Below are 18,564 nucleotides of genomic sequence, written 5' to 3'. Positions count from 1 at the left end.
CCACATTTTTCTAAAACTGTTCCCTTCAACATTTTTTATGAGAATTCCACTATATTCCTATATCGCTCTTTTCAGCAAATCAGTTGAAAGGCACTCCCTCAGTTTCCAGGGTTTTGCCTCCACAAAGAGCTAGCTGATAAAAAGTATTTTTGTACAGTAAGTCTTTTTCCTCTCTTTGATTGCTTTGGGGTAGATGCATGCATATCTTTTGGAGCCAGGTTTACCAGATTGCAACTCGGAAGTTAAGAGTTAAGAAAGTAAACACAAAGGGAAGGGTTTTATTTGTTTTAAACCGAGATAGGAATTGGGGAGTGGGAAATAAACTGAGTTCCTTGGAGTACAAAGGAAAAAGAGTAGAGGCAAGAAATACACAGGAAGAGTAGGAAAGATAGTTGCAAATTTGAGGGAGGAAGATGGTATTGTGGGAAAGGAGCCAGCATCAGCATACCTTATAAACTACAAAATGTTTTATGGAGTTATGAATCAGTCCAATTTCTTCGTTTTACTGATGACAAAATCAGAGTCCAGGAAAGTTGTGATACAATCAAAACCACATGGCTATTTAGTGTGCAGACACAAGGCATGGGATAGACTTTGGTAAGAATAAGAAATGAATATCACACAGAGGGGCCACGGTGTATACGGGAAAAAATACTAATTCGGAAACTAGAAAAGTTCGAGCGTGGAGGAGCGGCCACGAAAGGTCTCACAGGAAACCAGGAATTGGAGAAATGGGGACTCCTTATAGGAGTAAATGTCAGGTGAGGAGGGCTATGTAAGCAGTTAGGGAAAATGTCTCTTTAGGTCCTTCATAATCAGCATCGAGTACTCCCAGGGAAGCCTTCAAAAAGTTATCAAAAGGTTTATCAGGTTTCCTTCAGACAACCGTTCTTCTCAGAGAAGTTGTCCTCCCTCATCCCATTCAGGTTCTCGAGAACGGAGTGGGAAAAAACGCGTACCGGGAAGGAGAGCCAGGAAAGCTCCCCAACCTAGGCTTCTAAGTCACCATGGAGACGGGAGAGGGGGAGGAAGCAACCAGGGAGCTCCGCCTTTCCCGTGAGCGAGCGGCCAAGGCCGGCCTGTGCTTCACAAAAGCTCGGACCCGGCACACGTAATTAGCCTTTTTCCGAGATCCGGGTTAGGCCTGGAGCCGGAGCCAGAGCCGGAACCAAAGCCGGAATGGGACACGTCAGCCGTGTCGAGCCGGCAGTGTCTCCCAGGTTCCAGCGAGCCCCAATCCCTTCTTCTCCTCCTCCACAGCGCCTCTCCCACAATGCTCCGCGACTGCCTGCCCAAACCACGCCTCTCATTCTCCTCGACCCGCCCCTCCCCGCCCCGCCTGGCCACCAGCCCGGAGGAGCTCACTGGGCTGCTAGCCGGGGGTGCAGTCTCTTCCTCCTCCTCTTCCTCCCTTTCTTCCTCCGCTTCCTTCTCGGGCTTTCTCCGGCTGCCCCCTCGGCTGCATGCCGATGCCGGCCGGGCGGCTGTCGGACTAGTACGTACTCCCCCCCTCTCCCGAACCGCCGCGGACACTCTTCCCACGAGCTGGCTTGTCCTCAGGCCCCTGAGCGGGTGGGCAGGAGGTCGGGTGGTTTCTGGAGGAGGTTATCTGGGCGGGGACAAAGGCCCAAGGCGTCCGGCCCCCTAAGGGGAAGCCTGGCCCGTAAGAAATGCCCCGGGGAAGAGCGGCGTGACTTGGCGGGACGAGGCCCTTAGTCTCTGGAAAGGTGATGCGAAAGTTGTAGCCTCCTCCCCTCCGGCTATCCGCCTTATCTTCCTCTCGGGCCTCTCCTTCCAGGTGCGGTACCGTGCCGCCGGCTTCCCTCCCAGGCACTCCCTCAGTGTTCTTCTGTCCCCCGAGCGAGCTTCCCCCGGCACTGGGCTCCCCACGCTCTGCCCACCCCGCGTTGTCACCACTTTCCTTTGCCCGCAGCTCTCGAGTTGCACTCCACCCTCTTCCTCCAGCCTGACTTTCCTTTTTCTTGGCTGAGAGATAGGGGTCCCTCCCTACCCCGGCCCCGGGCCTGGAGAAGGGAGCAGGAGGGGAGGGACCTGGCCCCATCTTTCTTAGTTTATGAATCTGCAACCTGCTGCAGTCAGATACACCACGTCCAGGGACTGAGATTTGTACAAGAATGTTAATAGAGGTCACAGTGTACCTGAGTCAAGGTTTTGTTAGTTTCAGTAATTAGCATTGTTTTCTTTTTCTTGACATTTTTCCAGCCTCGGTATTTATTCCTAGCTTGTGTGGCTGTGCATAGTGGGGAGAGGGAGGAAATGGATTAGAGCTGAGCACCAGTAAAACACAGGTAAGAAATATAACACAAAGATACATGCTTTTTAAATATATATATATATATATATATATATATATATATATATATATATATATATATATATATATATATATATATATATATACATATATATATATATATATATATATATAAACTTAGAACAGTAATAGCTAACATTTATATTGCGTATTAAAATTTGCACAAGGCTTTACAGATTGTAATCTCATTTTTTTTTTTTTTACAATCCTGCGAGGTTGATACTATCACTTAAGAAGAAACTGAGGCAGACATTTTCTGTGACTTCTCCAAGGTCACACAACTAGTAAGTGAACTTGCATCTGCTTGATTCCATATTAGTCCTCCATCCACTGTGTAGACTTAATTGACGAAAAACACCAGAAGAGGTACTGAGATCCACAGTGTTCTGTTTGAGTTTTATGATGATGATAGTAGCATTTAAATAGTAGTTGATTTCTCACTTGATTTCATAACAAATCCTGTGAGATAAGAGGCCATTATCTCCATTGAAATTGAAGATGAGAATGGTAAAATGCTTTGTCCATTGTCCCACAGCTAATAAGTGTCTGAAGCATGTAACTTAGCACTATATATGGCACATTGTAGGTGCTAATAAATGTCAGTTAATTGGTAAATTATTTTACTCTTTTGTTTATTAACAAGCATTTTCTTTATCATTCTCTTCTGTCCAATTTTTTAAAAAGTAAAGAAAGCCTTTATAACAAATGTGCATAATCAAGAAGTCTGTTGTTTTTAAAGGATTTTTTGACTAAAGTTTGTTACTCTGAATTTATTGTTATCTAAGTGAAGTTGATTTTGCTGTGTTAGATTGCAAATGTCTTCAGTTGCAATGTGGATTCCATTTTATAAGCAAATTTATATACAACACAATGCAACCCCTAAATTGTAATTACTAATTGAGTTTCCTTGAGAAGTTAGGAGAAAGTAGTGTAATATATAAATTACTCTTCAAAATAAATTGAGAATTTTTACATATATATTTTCAAATCTTATTTCTTGGGCAGGGCAGCTGAATAGAGTGCTTGGTATCATTTTCATGAGTTTTTGCCCAGGCAAGTCACTTAATTCTACTTGCCTTAGTTTCTCATTTGTAAAATGAACTGGAAAAGAAAAAGAACTAGAAAATCCATTACAGTATCTTATCAGGAAAACTCCAAATAGTGTCATAGAGTCGGACACAACTGAAATGATTGAAGAACAACAAAAGTTCTGGGCAGTTGAGGGAACTGACAACTTTATTGAGCCTTACCTATCTATCCCCCACTATCAGCTTCCTGGGAAACAACTTGATAAAAGTGAAACTTAGTTAAAAATGATCCTCAATTGAAGAGGAAAAGAAATTGGAGACTATTGGGACATTCAGATCTTGAATTCATGTGTAGGAGTTTTCTTGATCATTCTTCCTTTTGAATGGCAGCTTCATCTTTTGTCTCCCTGAGTTACTGCACAAAATTCCATTTGATTTCTGAAGCAGAGATGTTCCCTTTAGTGAGCCTAAGGAATTGACTTTATTTGCCTATATAGACATGTGTAGCCACATAGCACAACTAAAAGGTCTAATATAATCATTTGATAAATAAGTTCTGTCATTTACTTTTGTAGTTGAAATAAGATTTTAAATTCCTGATTTACTCTTTTTAGGTTACAATTTTCACAGAAGACCAGACTTCATTTATGGACTAGTATGGACTTCATCTCTCAAAGTTCAATACTAGATTTAAAGTTCAGCTTGAACTGACTGTAATAGCCTAATATTTACTTGAATTAGAATTTATGTAAGAAAAAAAGGATGGAAGGGTGGTTAAAGAAAGAAGACTGTGTTAGAAACAAGAAAAGGACTCTTCTCTGTTTCTTAATTTTAGTATACCTGACTACTTTAGTCTACACTGATAAGGATTTTTACAGTTTACTTGGAATATCTAAAGAAGCAAATAGTAGAGAAATAAGACAAGCTTTCAAGAAGCTTGCATTGAAGTTACATCCTGATAAAAACCCGGTAGGTACAAATTATTTTTACACATCTTTGATAAAGTTACTGAAATGATAGGATGTTTAATAAAACTGTTTTACCTCATTTTGAATATTTTTAATCCTGTCATAAATTTAGAATTGTAAGTGATGCATATTTATGCATTAGATCTACAATATATATATTTTCACTTGCTGTGTTAGAAAAGAGAAGTTATATTTAATCATTGTAACAGCTGAAGGGCTACTAAAGAAGACATTACATGGTTTATGCCAAAATATCTCCCATATATATATGTGTATGTGTGTGTGCATGTGTGTGTGTATGTTTATATGGCATCTAGGACTATTAATATAAATGCAACAATAGTGCAACAATTGAAGGGAAACGGATTATTTTAAACATTTTAGAAAATAAATTTGTTTCTCCTCCTGGAGGATACACTGTGTATGTATGAAACAGAGGGATAATTATAATATTATTACTTAGATAAGCTCTTAACAGTGTTATATTGGGGGGTTTTTTTTTGCTAATACAGTTGGGAGAAAACAACTTGAAAGAGTTTATAAACTTATGTTAAATTAACAAACTTACAAACAGAATATCAAGTATTTTAAGAGTACTATCAGCCAAAACTGTAACTTCAGATATTTTTGAGAAGTAAATAACAATTCAAAATGGATTTACAATTTATCTACTTCTCGTTCTTTCACTAAATGTTTTTTTTTAAATCTTTCATTAGGATAAAGGAGGAAGAAATCATAAGTAGGTTATATTTGATACAACTTTGTAATTGGGAACATTTTTAAAGGTGAACAAATTGTTAACATAGAGTGAAACAATTCAGGGCACTTTGAATAAAATGTATGCACAAGGTCTACATTCTACTTCATTTGATATTTTTGTTGTCAGTTCTCTTTTAATAGAATTTATTTTTATTTCTTTTTAACTTCTCAAATGAAAGATTTCTTTCCTTTTCTATGCCATTAATCTAGGCCTGCCATGTAAAAAGTGTCACTAAAATATAATAATTTGCATCTAGAACATTTATAATTCATAACTTGTGTAGTCATAACTAATTAATAGTATTTCAAAAACTTATGTAGTCATAACTAATGAATAGTATTTCAAAGACTTATATTGAATTATTCTTAATTCTTAGGTACACTGATTTTATGTCTTTCCACAGCTGTAAGATAGTTTTTTATCATATATTGAAATGAACTGTATAATTGATGTTGCTACCATGATTTATGTTTTGGTTAGGTTTTAGTAAGATGACCACATTATGTTCTTTTAAGAAGATTTAGTCATCTTTTTTTCCTCAAATGCATTCCTTGAAATGTTCCATGTATCTGGCCACATTTGGGGGCAGTAGTAAAAGTGAAGTAGAGTCAGGGATTACTGGTAAATATGTAACATTTGATCTTATAGAAAGAAAATACTGAACATAAAACATACTTTTAAGGTTAATCTATATTATTAACTTTTTATCACTTCCACAAATTTAAACAATCATTAAACAGTAAATCAACCTGTTAATTGTAGTTTCTTAACTGATTTCCTAAAAGGTCACATTAAAAGTTAAAGAAAGCAGTTTGAACTAGTCCTAGCACATCCTTAGAGGAGACATTGCTTATTTTTCAATATCCTTCTCATACTTTGTAATGGTTATAAGAATATAGAAAATAGGTTTCAACCTTTGGCATCTTTGCATCATTTACTCTTTCCATTTTGTCTATAAAATTGATACTTTCCCAAGATTTCATGAATAAATTCAGTAGCTGGGCTGTAAGTGATAACCCTAAGTTTGTGACTTTGTAACTCATGTCTACCATTTTTCTTTACTAGAATAATCCAAATGCTCATGAAGACTTTTTGAAAATAAATAGAGCATATGAAGTATTGAAAGATGAAGATCTTCGGAAAAAATATGATAAATATGGAGAAAAAGGACTTGAAGATAATCAAGAAAGGGGCCAGTATGAAAGCTGGAACTATTATCGATATGATTTTGGTAAGACACTTTTATGATAGCTTAACAAAATTTATGGTTCTTAATTAAGATTATATTGAAGGATTTAGTTTTTATTTTGTAAACCTTAAAGCACCATATAATAACTCTTACTGATCTGTATTTGCTTGTTTCTCCCATTATTACTGTGTCATATTATTCAAATAAAATTAAATATGTTATTACATAGATTATTGACATAATTTTGAGGGTAGTAAATCATCCTCTGGTTATTGTTTTAATTAAAACAACTGGTGGTGGTTGTTTTTTTTTTAATTCATAGTAATATCCTAAGTACATCTTTTGGGATACCTTTTGAATATTTGCAAGAAGTAATTCTTTTAATAAAAGTTGGGATTCCCTTTTATAATTTTAAGACAAACCTCTATATCAAACACACTATCCTTTATGTGTTCTCTAATAAACGCCTCTGTGGGTTGAGAAAGTGGCAAAAAGATTGAAGTTAGTATAAACAAACATAAGTAGGAATGAAGTCCAAAAGATAGTAGCAGATGAGGGAGGAGAATAGAAGAGATTCAGATTCAGACCCTATTGGTATCCTCCAGTACTCAGTAGTTCTTAAATGTAATCTTACTATGCTTTTGACATCAAATTAAATATGATTAGGCAATTTTAGAATATAAACTATATAAAGGGAAATTTTATGTCTAGATATTCTTTAGTGCAAGAATCTTCAATTCTCATCAGTTTCACTGTGTATATCATGTATGTTTACAATTAATTTGGATTCATAATTAGCTTTTGCTACTTTGTTCAGAGTCAGCATAGCTTAGTAATTATGGACCTGGCCGTGGAAGTCCCACTTCTTAACACACAGTGACTGTGAAATCCTTGTTAAGTCACTTCGCCTCTTTATATTCTCTCACAAATCTGTAAGTGGCTTCTAGATGAATCAATGGATTCAGGACCTCAAGTCAGACCTGAGCTCAAATACAGCCACAAAAACTTACTTGCTTTGTATCTTTGAGCAGTTTGCTTAACCCAGTTTATATCTGTAAAATGAGGATAACACATCTCAAGGTGGTTATCTATACTTATAAAACATAGGTCTAATTTTTAAAAAATGTTTAGCATTTAAAAAAATAAAATACTCAACAAAATTTTGGGGGGATTCAATAAATGTTAAATATGTTAAAGATATATTCTTTTCTGATTAATTTATATAAAATTAATGTATTAAGCAGTTTCATGAAATCATTGTATTCAAACTTTATTTTTCACACATTAAATGTGTTACTGATAGTATTCATTTTGGACTTTTCCTTTAGCATTTCTATGCACGTTCTCTTCAAGTGTAAATAAGATTTAGGATATTCTGATTTTTGTAGAAACAGTACTCAAACTTTACTTTAAATGCAATTTACGTTTTCTTTTGTAATTTTGTATTTATATGTATGTCCTTTTACAACTAGGTATTTATGATGATGATCCTGAAATTATAACCTTGGACAGAAGAGAATTTGGTAAGTCTATAAGAACATGTAACTTTATCAAAGCCTTGTGATGATGATGATGCTATTAGTAAGCAAAACTATTTCATCTATATTATGTATAATTTTTTATTCATTTTTCCTTTGTGCAGCCAAAGTGGCAAACTATTATTTGAATTGCTAAAAGAATGAAGCAGGCAAAATTTCCATCTTTAAAAATATAACAAATTTTGAAATATTTTTAAATCATTACAAAGTACTTATATTTTATTAATTTGCTTTTTTCCTATGTCAGTGACATCACAGTCTAATCCCCCTTCTATTTTACAGTAAAGGTTAAAATCTGTTTCTTTTCATTTTGTGCCACCAAACTATATTTGTCATATTAACATTTCCACCATAACCGGTAGCACTGGGGCTTTGCACATACCACCTAATATCTCTGGGTTTCAATTTTCTCATCTCTAAAATGAAGGTAATTGGAATCCTCCAATTTTTTTTTTATTCCATAAATATCCTGATATCTACTTATCTTTAGGAGAAATATAATTCATCATGATATTTACATTTTTAACAGATAAACCTATAAAGATTCAGGTATTAGAAGTCTCATTTTTGGTAGTGTTAAATTTTTTATTTAGTGTTCTAAAGCAATAGTTCTAACAAATTTTGATCTCAGGACACCTTTTTGTACTCTGAAAAGCTAACAAGGGTCCTGAAGATTTTTGTTTTTGTGGGTTACATGTATCAATGTTTACTGTATTAGAAATTAAAATTGATAAAAAAATGTTTTAATAGTTTTAATCATTTAAAAATAACAGTAATAAGCTTATTATGAGTTAACATAAATATGGATAGAAACCCCTATTTTCAAAAAAAATTACTGAAAAGTGTCATTACTTTACAAATTTTTGCAGATTTCTTTAATATTTGTCCAAGTAAAAAACAACTGGATTCTAATACCTGTTTTTTTTGCATTCATTTTCTTGTAATACATTGCTTTAGTTGAAGTTTTAAGAAAATACAACCTCACAGAGATAAGTAGTTGAAAAAAAGAAGAGTATTTTAACAGGCGTAACTTTTTATAAATTTGACCTCAGGGACCCCAGGGATCTCTGAACCATACTTTGAGAACTGCTGATCTAAGTATAATAGTGAAATGTATTTTTATATGCTTATTTTATTAGGAAATGCTGCTTCCTAATAAATAAATAAATCCTATGTATTTTATATTCATCGGCATATTTTTGTGGGTGAAATGATCAAAAGAAAAGTGAACAAAGTCTGAGCATCAACAAGTGGCAGTATAACATGAACACTGAATTGGATGTCAAGGCATGAACACAGATACTGACTCTTAACACTCTTAATTTGCTATATAACCACAAGCAAGTTATTTAAGCTTTCTCAGTCTTAGAGTCCTCACCTTAAAATAAAAAGAGTTAGATTAAATCTTAAGAAGTTGATGCAAGAAGATAACCAATCTTGCTTCTTTTATTTGTTAGTTATCTTAAATTAATCAGTAAAAAACTGTGTAAGTACATACTTACAGTATGCCAAGAATTGTGGAGATAACAAAATGTACCCTCAAGTGAGCTTATGCTCTAATGGGGGAAACAGCTTATACATTTATCAATATATTTATCAGTGTAAAGTTATATACAAAGCTATCAGAGAGAAAGGTAACAGAGGACTGGACAGATTTTCTGTTGGTAGTTATACTTGAATGGAGTCTTAGAGTGAGTTAGGGATTCCAAATTATGGGGATGAAAGAGGAGAGCATTCCACCAATGGAGAACAGTCAGTACAAAGACAGGAAATGGAGTTTCATGTAAGAAAACAGCAGGTAGGCAATGTGCCTGGAGTAGAGTATTGTGTGTAGGTAGATAATGTGTAAGACAATTGGAAAGGAAGGGGCAAAGTTGTGAAATGCTTTAAATGCAGAACAGAAGTTTTTTTTTTGTTTGTTTGTTTTGTTTTGTTTTGTTTTTTTTGATCCTGGCGTTAATAGGGAGCAAATCTAATTAAGTAGAAGAATGACATCCGTATAATCTAAAAATCATTGGAGTCAAGGATGACATTGAAGTTGCAAACTAAGATTGACTAAATAGATAGAAGTGAAATGTATTTTTATATGCTTATATATACTTTTATATGCCCTCAACAATAACAGGAAAATTCAGAGAGGAGGCATGGGTTTGAAAGGAGAGATAATAAATTTTGCTTTGGACACCAATATGAAACCTATTTTCATTAACCTTAGAATGTTGTGATCTTACAAAGAGTACACCATGTCTGGAATGTTAATTCCTTATTTTTGTTTCAGAAAATCATTATTGTCTTTCAAAGTGCTATTCAGATGCTACCTCCTATATGAGGACCCCACTATCAATTATCACTCTCTGAAATTAATTTTTATTATTTTGTATATGCTTTTATTTGCCTATTTGAGTAAATATTTATCTTCCCCAAAGAATATAAACCCCATGAGGGAAGGGACTTTGGGTTTGTCTTGGTATTCTTCTGCACCCTGCCAGGAAATATATAAGATGTATTTTAACAGCTATTTCCCATGATATTAGGTAGAATACAAGTATGTACACATAGACATTTTTTCTATTTTTCTCAGTCCTAATAAAAAGTTAAAACCCAGGAGGACCTTGCTACTCTAACTATAGTTTTATAGCGAAAACATCTTAGATACCCTAAGAAAAGAAGAAAGGAAATTGAGTCATTAGCATTTCCTTTGCCTTCCCCTAAATAACCACGTTCTGTCATGAAAAAGGAGAGTTTTACATGAGGGTACACTGCAGGTGTAGTTGCCTCAATATTTCAAAAATATTTCAAATATTTCAAAAAGCTTGTTCCAGCTATTTTTAAGAAGCAATTTAATATAGTAACCAGATGTTTAAAAAAAAAAAAAAGCTATGAAATTCAAAATATAGCTAGAGAAACAGTGAACAAACTAATCACTCTCATAATAATAAAATTATTTAAATCTAAATAGGACAATTCAAGAGGAAACCTAAAATATATTCAGTGTATCTCAGATCATTTCAGAACTTTAAATCACATCAAGTTTAAAATTCATAATCATAATCTGAAAAATAGAAGTGTAAAGGGCTAGAACTGAGCAATGCACTTGGATAATGAAGTACATGAGACTAATTGCCAATTGGACAGTTCCCTATTAACTTGTTTGAAGGTTGACCCTACCCAATTGTTCTGTGCTGACTTGATTGGTGGGACAAAGAGGGGGGAGTGACGTGTGTGGGAGAAGTAGGAGGAGGAAGAGGAAGTGAGACGAAGAAGCTGACTCAGTCTCTCCTGGCTTGAGGGAGGAAGGTGTGTTTGAGGTAGCTAGGCCTAACCCCCTGACCTTGACTGTAAAAGATCAAGAATAAAGACGTTTAGTGATCCTGACTCCAGCTGATTTCTGAGAAGACAGAGTTCCAGCATAGAAGGAAAAAAGAAACCTTTGCCAAGTAAACTCCTCAGGTGCATGAAGAAGTGTGTGTGGAATGGAAAAGAAAAGAAAACTTAGTTTAAAAAGAAAAAATTTCTTTAAAATCATGTTAAAATATGAACTTAGTTAACTGGCAAAAATAAGGTTTTTTGTCTTAAATTCTTTCCATGAGTTATTGTTCAGATTATCATTTTATACCTTTGGCATGTTTTCCCATGAGCTGCATATGATTTAGCTCTTCACATTGTCTTCTAAGCTGAATCAGTGATACATATACAGAATACTATGGCATCTTTGCTTTACTGTGATGTTAAAAGATACAAGCTCTTCAATCTCATCTCTACCTACTGACTAGTATCTTCCCTGTTACTGCTTTTCAGTCTTTTCCATTCTTAAAGTTTATTCACTTGACCATGCATCTATTATTCTCCCTTTCACAACCAATTTCCAAAAAAGTTTTCTACACTCATTGTTTCTATTTCTCTACTTCTGCTCATTACTCAGTCTTCTGCATTCTGGCTTGTAACACCACTTGACTTGACACTGTTCTTTACAAGATTATCACGTGCTTTTTAATTTTTAATTTTTATTTTGTTGTTGTTGTTGAGGCAATTGGGGTTAAGTGACTTGCCCAGAGTCACACAGCTAAGAAGTGTTAAGTGTCCAAGACCAGATTTGAACTCAAGTCCTCCTGACTTCAGAGCTGGTGCTCTATCCACTGCACCACCTAGCTGCCCCACTTTTTAAATTTTTTAAAAATCCAATTACTTTTTCTCAGTTCTCATCTTTTTTCAGTTTTTTGACATTTGATCGTTCCTTTTCTTGGAGACTCACTCTTTTTTTTGAGTTAATCTGATACTGCTCTCTTTGTTCTCCTCATATCTATTACTCCTTTTGCAGTCATTTTCTTTCTACCATTAAGTGTGGGCATCTCCAAAGTTTTGGCCTTGTTCTTTTTTTTTTCTACATTCCCTATGTCAGTGATCTTATTACATCATGTAAGGTTCAATGTCTGAATTTCCTCTCAACTCTATATAGCAGCCCTAATATCTTGGTGGAACTAAAGTTTTTTATTACCAACTGTTTGCTAATTCCATCCCCATAGGGTATGTCCCATAGGAATCTCACCTTCAACATGTACAAAATGAAATTCATTTTCCTAAAACCTTATTCATATTTTCTCTATGATTGTTTCAGTCATTCCATTTGAAATTTTGAAATCCTCCTTAATCTTTTTCTCCTCTCATTCCTTATATACCTAATCATTTGCCAAGTTTTGGCATTCTTAACTTCACAACACCTGTTGAACTTTTCCCTTTTCACTCAAAGCTTTTATTCTGATTCAAGCCTTTATCATCTTTCACCTGGATTACTGCAATAGATTCCTAATTGATTTACCAACTTCATTTTACCTCTCTAATCAAACCTTCACACAGCTACCAAATCAATATTCTAAAATACACATCTGTTTCACCTTCTATTCAGAAATTTTCAATGATTCCATATTGTCTCTAGGGTAAATTGTAAAATTAAAAACCTCAACCTGGAATTTGAAGCATTATACAATTTGGATTTCTCCTATCTTCCCAGGCTTATTCCCCTCCACAAACTCCCTGTTCCAATTAAAACTATCATAGCTCTCCTTCATCATGACACTCTTTTGCCATCTCTGCTCTTATAGAGTGGTCTCCCTATGCATGTGTGAAATATGCTCCTTCTCTCATCTGCTTCATGGAATTCATAACTTCCTTCTACATGAGACTCTTACCAATTCCCTCTCAGTTATTAGCTTTCTCTTAAAAGTAATATGCATTGCTTATTAGTGTGTTCATTGTATCCCAACCAAGTGGCATGTTAATAATAGTTCCTTGAAGGCAAAAACTAATTTTTGCCTTTGTATCCCCAATACCTAAAATAGGACTTGGCATAAAATAGGTATTCAATAAATAAATGCTTACTGATTGATCAGAAAAGAGACCAGAAGAATATTTTGTGAGCAAGTCCAGTTCATTCCCCTTGTTTTAACTTTTTGTAATTCTATATCTGGAATTTCCCCAGGGTTTAAAGCTGCTGCTTACTTCACTATTTACTAAAATGAGTCAACTCGAAAAAGAGATTGGTTAGTGTTGAAAAGAGTAAAGGATAGGGGATACAATGGATAGAGTACCAGCCCTGAAATCAGGAGGACTTGAATTCAAATCTAGTTTCAGATACTTGACATATAACTAGCTGTTTAACCCTGTGGGTAAGTCACTTAACCTACCCCAATTGCCTGCCCCCCAAAAAAAAATTTAAAAAAAAAAGGTTAAGGGAGGAAAAGGAAGAAAGCATTTTAATATTTCCTCATAAGTTAAGACAACCTTATCCCTTACACTAAGAAAATCAGGTAAGAAGTGTGACATATTAACTGGTTTTTCAAAAATAAATGAATTTTTTTTAAATTATATTTCCTGGATGTCTTTGTGTATGTGTATGTGTGAGAGAGCAGGAAACAAACATGTAATTAAACCAAAACATTCAGAAATCCTTTTTTTTTTTTTTAAATAATTCATTTTAATTTGATTTTTCATGTGCTTTTTAGATGCTGCTGTTAATTCTGGAGAGCTATGGTTCATAAATTTCTACTCCCCAGGATGTTCACACTGCCATGATTTAGCTCCCACAGTATGTATTCATCTAGCATCTTACCATTAGGTTTTTCATTTTTCATTACCAGCAAAATTTTTGATTTGAACATTTAAAAAATTATTTTGTTGTCAGAAGTCTTTCAGTCAGAAATAATTAGAATTTAGAATATGATTTTGCTTCCATAAATACAAAGTTTTATTTGCTTTTTCATTTTCTCCATTTGGAAAAGGCAATGAATTAAATCTTATGAAAAGTTAAAAAAAAACTTTTTTTTTCTTTTTCTTTTGCCTTAGTGGAGGGAATTTGCTAAAGAAATGGATGGTTTATTTCGCATTGGAGCTGTAAATTGTGGTGATGATAGAATGCTTTGCCGAATGAAAGGAATCAAGAGTTATCCAAGTCTCTACATTTTCAAGTCTGAAGCAGTAAGAAAAAAATTAGCCTTTACTAAAAATGTTGAATATAAAGAATAAAATAAGAATTGCAAAGAAAATCCATAAATTTAGAAAGAATTTCAATTATAAAAACCTTGTTTTAAATATCATATCTAACTTCTGTAGTTATTATTGTATTCTTCTGTTAGACATTTTTTTAAAGTTACTACTTCCATATATCATCATATTTTATACTTTGTGTTCTTTTTTCATAAAATTAAGACTATTGTATTAATATTTGAATATTTTATTACAAATAAAATAAACCTCATTGTCTATTTTTATTCAGCTTTAAATGATGGCATCATCTGGCTGTTATTAAAATAATTTCATGTCACTGAAAATTAGGGTATAAAACTTTGCCTGACTCTTTAAGTTTTCTTGCAATGGCATTTTTTTCCCTAAAATAAATCCACAAATTTTTTTTTTTTTTAATGAAAAATTTTAAAAGTATCAATTATTATGTTTACTAATTAAATAGAAACTTCAGCATTCGGTATTAATTGTATTGGGGACTCATAAGATAACATTTTTAAAATAAATTTTTTTTACTATTTTTAAAAATAGAATCCAGTGAAGTATTTTGGAGAGAGATCAAAAGATCACTTAGTGAATTTTGCCATGCGGTATGTCACAAGCACAGTGACAGAATTATGGGCAGGTAATTTACTTCAACAGTTTAATCCTAATGCCTATTTATTTTTAATAATAACCATAACACAGATTACTTTTAAAACCTCTTTGTCAGACTTCATACAGGGAGCCTATCTTGGGGAGGGAGGTCCAAGAAGTCATACAGCTACTTAATTTCTTACCTAAATAGTATATTTTGTGACAAAATAGAACTTACTATGATAATGAATACTAATGAGATTAGGGTTGGAGACTGAAAAGAGGGTAGTTAGGAGCTAGATTTTTCAAAGAGAAAACCTCTTTCTCAAAATAGAGGGGTTTTTTTGGGGGGGGAGATTAAACTCACCCTATGAAATAAGAATATAATGACTACAAGATAACAGTTAACTGAATGAGTTCAGGGTAACATTGGAATGTATTAAGTAAAATTTACATTAATTTAAAAGTTTTTTATGCTATTTTGAATAATTATGACACAATCATGAAAGAAAATATTGAAATATATTCCTAATTGTTTTTTGTGTGTCTGTGTATTTGTGTGTGTGTCTGTGATTTTTTTTTTAAAGGAAATTTTGTTAATGCCATCGAAACTGCCTTTGCCTCGGGTGTTGGTTGGCTCATCACTTTTTGTGCTAAGACAGGAGGTAGAAATGTTTATTTTCTTGTTATGGTGAAGAGACAATATTTTAGTTTGATCTTGCATTTAAAAAAAAAGGTTTGAAAAACAAAAGAAATCAGTTTACATAGGCTACTCAAAAAGCTGATGTCTTTATGTCATAAATACTTTCTTCTACAAGAAAGCAAAGTGGTAAACATAGCATGCACTGGAAAACATCATAAAATATTAAACTATATATTTATTTTCATGGCAGCTTATTGTGAATCATATCAAATTCTCCCAACCATGCTGTTAGACCTAGTTAGAACAAAGGTCAGAATCAACACTGAATAAGAATTATTTTTAAGAAGGCTGAAGATTAAAAGACGTGACAAACAATTACACCACCTTCAAATCTAACATTTTTCAAACAAGTTATTAATGCCAAAAATTGAGAAGTAGAAGAAAAGATGATGACTTTATAAAACTATGATAATTTCTTTACCTTTATTTCAGACTGCTTGAGTTCACAGACACGTCTTAAACTAGCTGGCATGTTGGTAAGCAGAAATAAAGTTTGTTAAAAGTACACCATTAAGTTAAGTAATATACTTGAACTTTTGTTATATTTACCAACAATTGAACTTCTAAAAATTTCTGTGGAAATAAATTGGCCACCCATATAAAATAAAAACTAGAAAGGTAGTTGTATTATACATAGAATTTGTTTCAAGGATTTAGTGATTGATTTTCCTCCCAATGTTAAAGATAGAATAATATCAGTAATATGGTGAGTATATTTTTTGATTCACAAATTGACCCAAGTGAAAAATAATGTGATAAATAGTATGAAAATTTGTTATTTCAAGGTGTCTAAGAAGAATCTATTTTTAAAATGAGAGCCTTAAATTCTAGTAGTATAATTTTGCTTCCTAAATAATTTTTAAATGTTTTCCTATATAGTATATAGCTTTCAGAAGTTTTCAGCTTACGTATTGTTCAATTGGTAAATTTTGTTTCTGCTTTTTCTTTTCTTTTTTTTACCCCTTAGGAAGGCCTTGTTAATGTAGGCTGGATGGATTGTGGTACCCAAGGTGAACTATGTAAAAGTCTAGACATCACCTCAAGCACTACAGCTTATTTTCCGCCTGGGGCCACCTTAACTAACAAAGAAAAAGGAGGTGTTTTGGTATGAGTCAATTTTAAATAATTTCTGTGGGTTGTCATTTTGTTAGGTGGTCAAGGTGTAAAATCAATTGTCATTTATCTATTTATAGAGCATACTTAGGAAGAATAACCACTTTCTGCAAATGATCTCAAATAAAGTATAGAATGGCCCTCAGCTGTTGATTCTTGAAATTGTCCTTTTAATACTAAAAGTACCAGATTCATCAATTGATGCAAAAAAAAAAAAAATTAATTTTACTCCAAAATAAAAATGTTCATCATACGTCAATTTTCTTTGCCTTATGAATAAAAAAAATGCATTATGCCATCATGCAGTTTGGTTCTTGAAAATATTCTGAAATTCTGGTCCTTCTAGAATGCAGCCCCAAATCACCTTTGCTTTTTAGACTTCCATGTCATCATGCTGGTTCCCATTGCCCTTGCAAAGTCAATCTGCTTTCTAACTTTGCTTCCTATATCCTGTATTTTTAAAATTGATTTTCTGATCCTGTATAAGACTTTATACTTAACTTTATTTGACATAATCTTATTAGATTAACCTTATTGCTTTAACCTGTCAAAATGGTTTAAGATTCTGACTCAGTCATATGGAGTATTAGATGTATATCCCAATTCAATGCTATCTCAAATTTGACAGGCCTTTGTCCAAGTGATAGATAAAATTAATTAGCACAGGTCCAAGCACAGATGTTTGGGGCTCTTCACAGGTGAGATCTTACCACTTTGAACCACTAACAACTATTCTGTTTTTTATAAACTCTGGATTTTCTTCTTTTTTGAAATTGTAGACAATATTTGTCCTTCTTCAGTATTAGGTTTTGTGATCTTTTAGATATTACTGATGTTGCTCAGCATTCACATCTTAGAATTTTTTTAGTGCCTGAATAACTAAATCATTTGGGCCTTTGTTTTTTAATTCATCAAGCATAATTTAGTCTTCTCTTACTAGTGTTTTACTTACCTTGGAGATTAAGTCCATGCTAGCTATCCTTGTTATGTGATTTCCATTGTAAAGCTCATTCTTTTGATAGGGAAAAAGGAATCAGAATGAGAGTTGAGCATATCTACTTTCTTTCTGTTGTGAGTTATCATTCCATTTACCTTGTTCAATTCCTTTTTCTATTCATCTAGCTTTCTTAAAAATGATAACTTGTACTTACATTCTCTTGCCCACATCTACTTATTCTGAATTTCAGCTTGTCTAACACATTGAAGCACACCATGTCTGTTATCTGACCATCTCCTCCTCTTTATCCTTTCAAACAATTCCCATTCAACTTAAATTGTTTTTATCTTTATATCTTCGAATTTCATTCTTGAGTTTCTTTCATCCTTCTTGTATTGATTTCTTCTTATAATCTTAGCCTTTTTATTCAGTATTTTATTTTGTATCTGTTGAAATTTGTTTTCTTAAAATCTAGGGTGCATTTCAGACCATCATTGGATTTCTTTTCCTTCTAAATCACAAACTTCCTTCCAGGATTCTCATCATTTCCAATTAAATAATTGATTCTAATAGGGGTTAGACTTCATAATACAGTATATAATAGGGGTTAGCCTACATAATATAGTATGTAATACAATGTACAAAACCATATAAAATTTCTTTGTTAGGCCCTCTACCTTTTGAAGGATAAAATTGTGATTAAGGCAGATAATGAAGTTATTAGATATTTTTGCTTTTGACAAAGTGGATAACTGAAATCCCCAATAACCAGTATATTATTCTTTTGTATTAAGATTTTGATCAGTTTCAAACTTTTCATCTTATTTTCACTTTTTATCCAAGTGATTTGCAAAATATGCTTCAGTGAAAAAAAAATCTCCTTTCTCCTTTCTTTGGCCTT

General features: G+C 33.4%; 1 protein-coding gene across 7 annotated transcripts in view; it reads left to right on the top strand.

Annotated features, from left to right (window-relative positions):
- The first annotated feature begins 1,353 nt into the window (after positions 1-1,353).
- The window catches only part of DNAJC10 (DnaJ heat shock protein family (Hsp40) member C10), a 35,163-nt gene continuing 17,952 nt past the window's right edge, over positions 1,354-18,564 (top strand). For 2 of the 7 annotated variants that reach the window (XR_012488248.1, XM_074302939.1), the window contains exons 1-11: positions 1,354-1,495; positions 2,224-2,309; positions 3,978-4,332; positions 6,157-6,322; positions 7,753-7,803; positions 13,818-13,900; positions 14,158-14,289; positions 14,866-14,959; positions 15,498-15,575; positions 16,046-16,089; positions 16,581-16,718. Coding sequence is in view for 6 of the 7 variants with exons in the window: in XM_074302939.1 (XP_074159040.1) it covers positions 4,126-4,332; positions 6,157-6,322; positions 7,753-7,803; positions 13,818-13,900; positions 14,158-14,289; positions 14,866-14,959; positions 15,498-15,575; positions 16,046-16,089; positions 16,581-16,718 (993 nt within the window). In the remaining variant the exon portion in view is untranslated. Of the gene's footprint in view, positions 1,496-1,603; positions 1,799-2,223; positions 2,310-2,550; positions 2,620-3,977; positions 4,333-6,156; positions 6,323-7,752; positions 7,804-13,817; positions 13,901-14,157; positions 14,290-14,865; positions 14,960-15,497; positions 15,576-16,045; positions 16,090-16,580; positions 16,719-18,564 lie in introns of those variants that run through there. The other 5 variants (XM_074302936.1, XM_074302938.1, XM_074302937.1 and 2 more) reach the window with 5 other exon arrangements.

This window comes from Sminthopsis crassicaudata, chromosome 3, assembly GCF_048593235.1.
Source record: "Sminthopsis crassicaudata isolate SCR6 chromosome 3, ASM4859323v1, whole genome shotgun sequence".
NCBI lineage: Eukaryota > Metazoa > Chordata > Mammalia > Dasyuromorphia > Dasyuridae > Sminthopsis > Sminthopsis crassicaudata.
This window is presented reverse-complemented; position numbering and strand designations above follow the sequence as displayed.